The sequence below is a fragment of the Tachyglossus aculeatus genome, chromosome 1 (assembly GCF_015852505.1).
Source record: "Tachyglossus aculeatus isolate mTacAcu1 chromosome 1, mTacAcu1.pri, whole genome shotgun sequence".
NCBI classification, from domain to species: Eukaryota; Metazoa; Chordata; class Mammalia; order Monotremata; family Tachyglossidae; genus Tachyglossus; species Tachyglossus aculeatus.
Genome location: NC_052066.1, coordinates 134,080,650 through 134,090,393, shown reverse-complemented (window position 1 = coordinate 134,090,393; position 9,744 = coordinate 134,080,650). Strand labels below are relative to the sequence as shown.

The 9,744-nt window shown below is 40.2% G+C and overlaps 1 protein-coding gene across 3 annotated transcripts in view; it reads right to left on the bottom strand.

Moving 5' to 3' along the window:
• Positions 1-7,581: 7,581 nt before the first annotated feature.
• HMGCLL1 (3-hydroxymethyl-3-methylglutaryl-CoA lyase like 1) overlaps positions 7,582-9,744 on the bottom strand; it is a 200,724-nt gene continuing 198,561 nt past the window's right edge. For all 3 annotated transcript variants that reach the window (XM_038746535.1, XM_038746544.1, XM_038746551.1), the window contains one exon: positions 7,582-8,794. In XM_038746535.1, the coding sequence (XP_038602463.1) occupies positions 8,684-8,794 (111 nt within the window). In that variant the 3' untranslated portion in view covers positions 7,582-8,683. The remainder of the gene's footprint in view (positions 8,795-9,744) is intronic.

Genomic DNA, 9,744 nt, shown 5'->3' with positions numbered 1-9,744 from the left:
TCCATACAGCCTACTATGGTTCATTTAGTCAATCTCCACTAAATGACCTTTGAAAGAATGAATGGCTTTTTGCTTAGTGAGCACCACCCTAAGGGAGCAATTGAATGGGTCATAATCAGGATGATTTTTTTTCCAAAACAAAATGAGTATACGGTTAAAAAATGAGACAACCAAGAGATTTGAGTTGAAGTATATCACCATATCAGTCTACTCAAATTACTTTTATTAAGATGCAGCTACACCAGACACAATCACCATGCCTGTCCCCCCAAATTTAGACATGGTCTCTGCTCTTTGGGAATTCACCAATCTGAGCTAATTAGGAAATTGTTAGCTCAGAGTGATCCTTGAAAATCTGAATGTCCTGTGAAGGCTGTGATCCCAAACTGTTCTCTCTATTAGCATGTCATACCCACTTTTGGCAGCTCCTAGGTGCATGGCCTACTTTAGGAAATGTTTAACAACACCAAAGCAAGTGGATAACATGATTTTCATTTCCTTTATATGCAAGGAATAGAATCTAAATTACCCATTGCTCTCTTATGGAACCTCACTAGTGGATAAAAAGAAACACACTTAATGGAAGGTCTAGCTCAAGATTTACATAATCTCTTGTCTCTTGTGTACTGTAACATTTTTGGGAAATATTTTCTGGGAATAACATGTGGTGGAACAATCTTTCAGGTTACCTGTGGTGACCCTGGTCTTGCCTCATGGAGGGAAAAATGTGCTTCTAATTCAGTTAGCCTCAGGAGGATGATAAGCTTTATGAATTCAGGGTGAAAAATAACTAAGGAGCCTGGTCTGTGCCTGACAGATGGAGCAAGGCACCTGAATCAATAAAACTCTATTAATTCCAGCCCAAGCTCAAAATATTGGTTCAACATTGATATAAGTCTGCTATATGATAGAGATCTGGAAATTTCTATATCAGTGTATTTTGCACTATAATATACCTAAGATAGCAAAAGACAACTTAATATGATTAGCACTGTAGACCATCCTACCATCCTTCTTGTCTCATAGGACTGTAACCTTGGAATTATCCTCAACTCATCTCTCTTATTCAATCCATGTATTTAATCTGTCACGATATACTGTTAGCTTACCCTCACAACCTTGCTAAAAATCCACCCTTTCCTCTCCATCCTCACTGCCACCACGTTAGTACAAGCACTTATCCTATCCCACCTTGATTACTGCATCAGCCTCCTTGTTGACCTCCCAACCTCCTGACTTTCCCCACTCCAGTCCATAATTCACTCTGCTTCCCAGTTCATTTTTCTACAAAGCTGTTCAGTCCACGTTTTTCTACTCATTAAGAACCTTCAGTAGTTGCCTACTCACCTCCATATCAGTCAGTCAATCATATTTATTGAGTGCTTACTGTGTGCAGAGTACTGTACTAAGCACAGAAACTCCTTACCATTGGATTCAAACCACTCAATACCTCCCCCCCACTCCCCTGACTACCTTACCTCAGTGCTTTCCTTCTACAGCCTAGCCGGCACACTTTGGTCTTCCAGTGCCAACTTTTACCTTCATCTTGTCTGTCTCGCTGCCAACCTTTTGCCCACATCCTGTCTGTAGCCTGGAATGCCCTTCCTCTTCAGATCCAACAGACAATTACACTCCCCATCTTCAATGCCTTAGTGAAGGCACATCTTCTTTTCATTCAATCATATTTATTGAGTGCTTACTGTTTGCAAAGCACTTGGGAGAGTACAATATAACAAATAGACACATTTCTGCTCATAATGAGCTCACAGTCTAGAGAGGGAGACATTCATTAATAGGAATAAATAAAAAATTTTTAAAAAATTACAGATATATACATATGTGCTGTGAGGATGGGAGGGGAGATGAATGAAGGAGCAAGAATGAGTGGTGCAGAAGAAGGTGGGAGAAGAGGAGAGGAGAGTTTAGTCAAAGAATGCTTCTTGGAGGAGATATGCCTTCAATAAGGTTTGAAGTGGAGGAGAGCAATTGTCTGTTTAATATGAGGAAGGAGGGTGTTCCAGACCAGAGGTAGGATGTGGGTGAGCAGTCAGTGGCAAGACAGATGAGATTGAGGTACAGTGAGAAGGTTAGCATTAGAGAAATGAAGTGTGCAGGCTGGGTTGAAGTAGGAGAATAGCAAGGTGAAGAAGGAGGGGACAAGGTGGTTAAGTGCTTTAAAGCCAATTGTGAGGAGTTTTTCTTTGATGCAGAGGTGGATAGGCAACCACTGGAGTTTCTTGAGGAGTGGGGAAACATGTCTGAACATTTTTGAAGGAAAATGATTTGGGCAGCAGAATGGAGTATGGACTGGAGTGGGGAGAGGCAGAAGGCAGGGAGATAAGCGAGAAGGCTGTTACAATAATCAAGGTGGGATAGGATAAGTGCTTGCATAAATGTGGTAGCAGTTTGGACACAGAGGAAGGAGAGGATTTTGGTGATGTTGTGAAGGGAGAACTGACAGCATTTAGTGATGGCTTGAATATGTGGGTGGAATGAGAGAGAGGAGTCAAGGGTAATGTCAAGGTTACAGGCTTGTGAGACAGGAAGGATGGTGGCGTCATCAACAGTGATGGGAAAGTGATTGTAGGATAGGGTTTGGGTGGGAAGATAAGTTCCTTTTTAGCCATATTAAAAAGGCTACTTTTTAAAAAGGAGGACATCCAAGCAGAGATGTCTTGCAAGAAGGAGAAAATGTGAGACTGCAGAGAGGGACAGAGTTCAGGGCTGGAGATGTAGAGTTGGGTGTCATCAGCATAGAGGTGATAGTTTAAGCCACGTGAGCAAATGAATTTTCCAAGGGAGTTAGTGTAGATGGAGAAAAGAAGAGGATCCAGAACTGAACCTTGAAAGACACCCACAGTTAGGGAATGGGTCGCAGAAGAGGAGTCTGTGAAAGAGACTGAGAATGAGCAGCCAGAGAGATAGGAGGAGAATCAGGAAAGGACAGTGTCAGTGATGTGAGGTTGGATAACGTTTCCAGGAGAACTAAGTGGTCACCCATGTCAAGGACAGCTGATAGGTCAAGGAGGATTAGGATGGAGTAGTTGCATTTGCAAGGAGGAGATCATTAGTGACCTTTGAAAGGATGGTTTCTGTGGAGTGAAGAGGACAGATGGGAGGGAGCTAAGGAGAGAATTGGAGGAGAGGAATTGAGATAGCAGGTGTAGACCACTCGCTCAAGGATTTTGGAGGGAAATGGTAGGAGGGAGATGAGGTAATAACTGGAGAGAGCTTTGGGGACAAGGGTTTTTTTTAATAGGTTAAAGAAGATATGGGCATGTTCAAAAGCAGTGGGGAAGAAAGTTCAAAAGAATGGGGTTGGATGCACAGGTGGAGGGGTTGGATTTTGAGAGAAAGCAGGAAATTTTCTCGTGAGATAGTGCTGGGAAAGATGAGAGAGTTGAAGAAGGGGCAGGAGAGGGGATGGGCTGTAGGGAGCAGGGTAGATTTTTGGGAGATCCGCCTGATAGTGTCAATTTTGTTGATGAAGTAAGTGGCCAGGTCATTTGGGGCAAGGAATGGGGAAGGCAGGGGGACAAGTTGCCTGAGGAGGGAGTCAAATGTCTGGAACAACTGCTGAGGGTGATGGGCATGGGTGTCAGTAAAGGTAGAGAAATAGTTGTGCTGGGCAGAGGAGACTACAGAGTTAAAGCATGCAAGGATAAACTTGAATTGGACAATATCATCCTGATATCTAGATTTCCACCAGCAATGCTCTGTGGCTCATGCACAGGAGTGAAGAAGGTGGACTGTAGAGGTGATACAGGGCTGTGCGTTAGTGGTATGAGAACGACAAAGGGATAGGGGAGTAAGTTAGTTGAGTTCAGTAGAGAGGATGGGGTTGAGAGAGACAATGTGGTCATTAAGGGAAAGTAGTTTGGGTATGGAGGCTAAAAGGAGCATGATGATGAGAAAATTGGATGGGGTCAAAAGATCAGAGATCTCTGTGAAGGAACAGTACAGGTTTATGGGGAGGAGGTGCATGGGAGAGAAGGCAGGTGAGGAGATTGTGAACAGATAGAGGGACTTCAGAGTTGGTGAGGGTAGAGACCCTTTTCAGGGTCACACCTAGAGAGTTTCTACCAGTCTTGAATACAGGAGGGAGAGTCAAGCATATCCATTCCATTCCACAGCTTGGGCAGTGACTAGCGAGTGGAAGGCAGTCTGCTACAAGTCAAAACTCCCCAAGGAGATAATGGTAAACTACTTCCATATTTTTACCAAGAAAACTCTATGGATACACTACCAGAAAAATTGCAGATGGAGATGGGAGATCTGGGAGAGATGTGTCCATGGTGTCGCTATGGGCTGGGGATGATTCGACAGCATAAGACAAGAGGGTAGAGATTGTGTAGTGGCTAGAGATGATGAGATCATCTTCTCCAAGAAGCCTTCCCCGACTAGGGCTTTATCTCCTCTTCTCCCACTACCTTCTGCATCACTCTTGCACTTGGATTTTCACACTTTATTCATCCCTCTTTTAGCCTTACAGCACTTAGGTACATATCCATAATTCATTTATTTATATAAATGTCTTTCTCCCTCTCTAGACTATAAGCTCACTGTGGGCAGGGAATGTGCCTACAAAATTCTGTTATTTTGTAGTCTCCCAAAAGCTCAGTATTGCATACAGTAAGCACTCAGTAAATATGACTGACTCATTCACACAATCCTGATTGTCTGAAGACATGTGCTGAGAACTGTGGATAACTGGAGATTACCTTTAAAGTATGATTTCCTCACCTACCTGTATTCCTTCTCACATGGAAAATTTTAAAAAGCTTCTATATCAAATTGAGTTTTCTTGGGGTGGAATTGTTCAACTATTCTTCCTCCTGGTTTTAAATGCTAGACAAATCCAGTTCAACTAAATCACTTTGTTTGAACGACTTTGCAACTCAGATGCTACACCATTATGAAAGATTTCCTAACTTCAGAAATTCTTTGGGGGAAAGTAATGTATTTGTAACTGACAAGTAATTTGGAATTAGTTGGGAGTTAATCTTAATTTGTAGCACATTTATGTGGGGACTATCGATTTTTGTTCTGTACCTTCTCATTTTTTGGTAGGACTTTCCTCTTATTGGAAAAATATAACTTGATAAACTTCAAATCCACTTAGCCTTCAAACACTTTCAAAACCAAAACAGAGAGTCCAGATCTATTTGCATGCTTAAGCAATGAGGTAAGGAAAGATCAGGTGAGAACATTGAAAGGAGAGAGACTGAATGGAAGAAAAGCAAACATTAATCATTTTTGCAGGGGCTCAGACAGAGGGAAGCAGTTTTTCTCAGTTAAGCAGAACTCTGTGATAGTGGCTGAGTCTGATTGGGCAGAGGTATTTTTTTTTAATCTAATATCCTCTGGTTTAGTCTATATGGACAAGACCATTTTTTGACCATTTGATTTCATCACAAATGTTTGTTTTGCCTCAAATCTGTGTGGAAGCTACTAACCCCTAATAACAAATAATCATCTATGCAGATTGCCCCATGCAAAGGGATTGTTTACCCACTGGCAAGCACAACCCTACAGTCCGCCCTGATAATCTAAGTTCCAAACACCGACCTGTTGGACTAACTACACTTAGAACACTTATGTAAGTTTTTGTTTTGCCTGGCCTTTGACTCTTACATTCATATACAATCTGTATTGTATGGCTGGAGATTTCTTTCCTTTCTTCTGTCTCTTTCAACCCTCAGGAGGAGGGGAAGGAATGGAACTTGTAACAATGTAAACTGAAGATATTACTAGATGCCCAGAGGAGTAAATACAAGCTAAAGAAGTTACCAACAACATTTTAATAGATAAAAAGGAGATTGTCCTTTTCTCTTTTAGAGGATCCCTTTAGTTGAAGGTAATACTATAGGTCCACATTTACCCATTTCGAATCTTTACGATGTCTTCTTACAGTCTGCCACTACCAAACCAGGTATATAAAATCAGGAGGTTGTGAAGATCTGAGGTACTGAGAGGATCAAAGCCAGAAGAGGCTCTGTGAATAGAAGGTTTCCATTTGAAGTGCATTGATTTCTCTGAACCAGGGCTGCAGATCTGAGTGACTTTCACTGTGAGCAGCTTTCAATGGACTTAAGCTCTGCCAAGATACTTGCTGTTTGCCAGTAGTTAAAGGTAGAGGTGTCACCCATCTGTTGATATAATTAGTCCTTCAAGTGAAAAATCTAAGACGGGAAAGGTTCACACATTCCTAAGATGTGTTGGTTTCATGGTACCAGCTGTCAAATATCCTATGGATCCCTGGTTTGAGAACCCTACTCTTTGTACAACAAAACAATTTTTTTCTGAAAGACAAAAGAAACATGTTTCAAGATTTTCCTACATTCCTTTACTAGAGGGATGGGAAAGCATGGAAGAGGCAGATGTTTAGTGTCAAATCCAAAAACTCCTTGGCCAGTCAGATGAATGACATGAAGAGGCAAAAGAGCCTTATCTTCTTGGTGAAGTGAAATGGAGAACAGCTGATTCTATTACAGAATACAAACCAGCAGTCATATCTGTAGCATTAAAAATGATGTAGTGAAGGTCTGCATCATGGATAATGATTCAAATCATTATTGGTTTACCCCATCCCATCCTGGCCAAATAGGCCAGTGATAACTGAGGGCTGGCCTTACCCCAAAAAGCAAGAATTCAACTGGCACCTGAGGATCATTTGACCTGCTATTTCTGATTTTCTATTAAACAACAGGGTTGACAGGTGCCCAGTTTCATATTGAACAGTCTGGATTTCTGCTAGTGCAATCCCTTCCTGGCATGGATGTCACACTGGACTACATTAGGTCCATTAACTTTATTTTAAACTCTCAGTCTCTCCCATCCCTCCACCTCCCTTGACTCCTGCTGCTATATTTAATAACTCAGAAGTGACTCCTGTGTTCAGAGGGGCCTAGGAGGGAAACACAGTGATTCTGGACTTATTGGTGGGTTCAGGGACCCCTTCAGAGAAACAGTCTAGGATTGAGTGACTTCTGAAGGATTTCTGCAAAATGGCATGTGTGACCTAATTATGTCATACTGCATTTCTAGTGTAACTGCTGTGATGTCACCTGTCCAAACATCTGATATTTCTGAATGCCATCAGGGTCCACCCAGTCAATCAGTGATAGTTATTGAGTGCTTCCTGTGTGCAGCATACTATACTAAAGACTTGGGAGAGTACAGTATATAGCAGAGTGGGTAGACACATTCCCTGGCACAAGGAGTTTAGAGTCTATTGGTAAATTAAATTTTACTTCTTTTAGGCAAATCTCACCCTCTCTACAACCCTACTAGGGTATTCTGCACCCAGTGAACACAGAATTAATGCTCTTCAGTGACTAATTATGTTTTGCTTGGCCTTCTACCAGTTATAGCCCACCAATGAGGCTTGTAAATTAACCTTTGTCTTAATTAGATGCTACACACTTTATTTACTTGAATTCTCTATATTCCTGGGAATCTATGAATATTTAAGAGAATGCTGACAAAATTCACTTTCATCTCAAGTAATATCCAAATTTATTCCAAGATAAGAACACCAGACTTCATTGAAGAAACCTAATACATAATAATATTGCCATCTTAGAATTAAATTTGACGCAGCTTTCCACAAGTGATTTGCATAGGCTGTAGAAATTATTATTTCAGTTATTTTACAGAATAGTTTCCTAGTGTCCATTTCTGATTTATTGAATAATAGTGTTTCTGACATTATTTTAGAGAAAGACTATTTTACAGCAGATTTCAGTGATGGACTTCAGCTAACTTAAGGTTTCAAACCAAGGGTTTTGTACAGTGTTGGAAAAAAACTACAATTAGCCAACCATCATTCACAAGAAATTGAGGATTGAGTTCTTATTAATTCATAAACCAACTGTATGCTTCAGATTTCCAATATTCAAGGGCCACATAAGTAATCTGGAAACAAAGGATCAAATTTGTAAATTGTATAAATCTGACCATTCTTATTGTAGCTACTGGATCCTGGGTTGAATTTTTTTTCTGTTCTTAATTGTTGTGTGCCATAACTCCTAACTGAAGTGAAAGGAAAGTAAAGTGATTTTGATGTATGAAACAAATATGGGAGGTCGTAATATGTTTCCAGGATTTGGCAAGTTGCCATTGACCACAACCTCTTGGAACTAGATAAAGTCATTTAAATAGTTAACAGATGTTAACCATAGCTGAACACAAAAGTGCTATTGCTAAAAATGACTTAGGGTCACATTCAAACCTGGCTCTTTGTCCGTAACTTAACTGACTTGGCAAATGAAAAGTAGGATTCGAAAGGCATAGTGCAGAGTATCAAGGCCACACACCATGTGGGATCTTATAAACTACTGAAAACATGTGTCTAGTGTTAATCCAGGTTGATTAAGAATTATAAAGGTATTTAAAATATGGGGAAATATGCCTTCAAAAAACTATTTTTGGAACAGTATATTACTTCAAATGTAACATGATTCTTAAAATTTAAAGTCAAAATAATACACTGGAAATCATTTTATAACTGGTGTCAGTGTTCTGCTATTTACTGTGCAGGAATAATTCCTTTTCAAAATTACAGTGATTCTATATAATATTCCAACATAACAAACTTTTTAAAGAAAGATCTCTTCCACTGTAATGATTCTCATATGGGCTAGAGTTCAGGGTACTGATCTTCAGAAACTTCCAAGCAAATTCACTCAATTCCAACACTGAAAGAGGCCTGTGCTACTTTAGAGTTGGTGGTCTTATTGACAGCCATGCAAATGAAGTTGCCAGCTTCCATCACTTTATAAAGGTTCACTCCCTGAATGGGAAAAAAAAAAGATTCTTATTAATTGTGTCAATTTTGCATGGATAAAAGTACATAATGACATCATGGAAAACCTGGACATACCCAAGAAGATGTTGTTACCTAATGGGAAACTGTTCAGTGCTTTGAGAAGGTCAACAATACATAACAGACCTACAGGAAAATGTAAATAGAAGGAGGGGTTTCCTAAGGAAGTCTATAAATCAATTAATCAATCAGTGATATTTATTGAGCACAGACTTTATACTGAGCACTTGTTGTGAGGGAGCACAGTACAATAAAGTAGATAGACAAGTTCCTTGCCCTCACCTGGCAAGAAGCCCTCTGACTTTAACTCATCATTATCTTAATTATTGATTACTTTTATCTTGTGTTAGTGTGCAGAACACAGTACTAGGTACTCAAGAACCTGCAACATAAGTAAGGATACAGTTGCTATGCTCCTAGAATTTACAGTATAATGGAGAAGACCAACTTTCATCCCCATCAATCAGTAGTACTTATTGATTGCTCACTGTGTTTAGCACATACTGAGAGCTTGGGAGTGCAATACAAGAGAGTTGATAGACACTCTCCCTGCCCACATTTACAGTTATGTTAAGAAGTTAATAGTTCTGGGAAATTTTTGTATAAAATTATTAATTTGATCAGCCAGAATATTTTAAGCAAAAGGTAACAATGCTGGGCTTCACGGAAACTGGACCTTGGATAATGCTAAGGCTCGGCTGAACCAATTTTTTCAAAAGGAAAAAGTCCAGGGAGAATATAAATACACCCAAGTGGGTCCAGATCACAACAGGAGCTTTATCACAGAAATGACTGTGTACATCAAACAACTGGGTCGAAGAATCTTTGCCCGTGAGCATGGATCAAACAAAAAGTTAGCCAACATTGCCAAGATCCGCCCTTTCCTCTCCATCCAAACCGCTACCCTGCTCATTCAA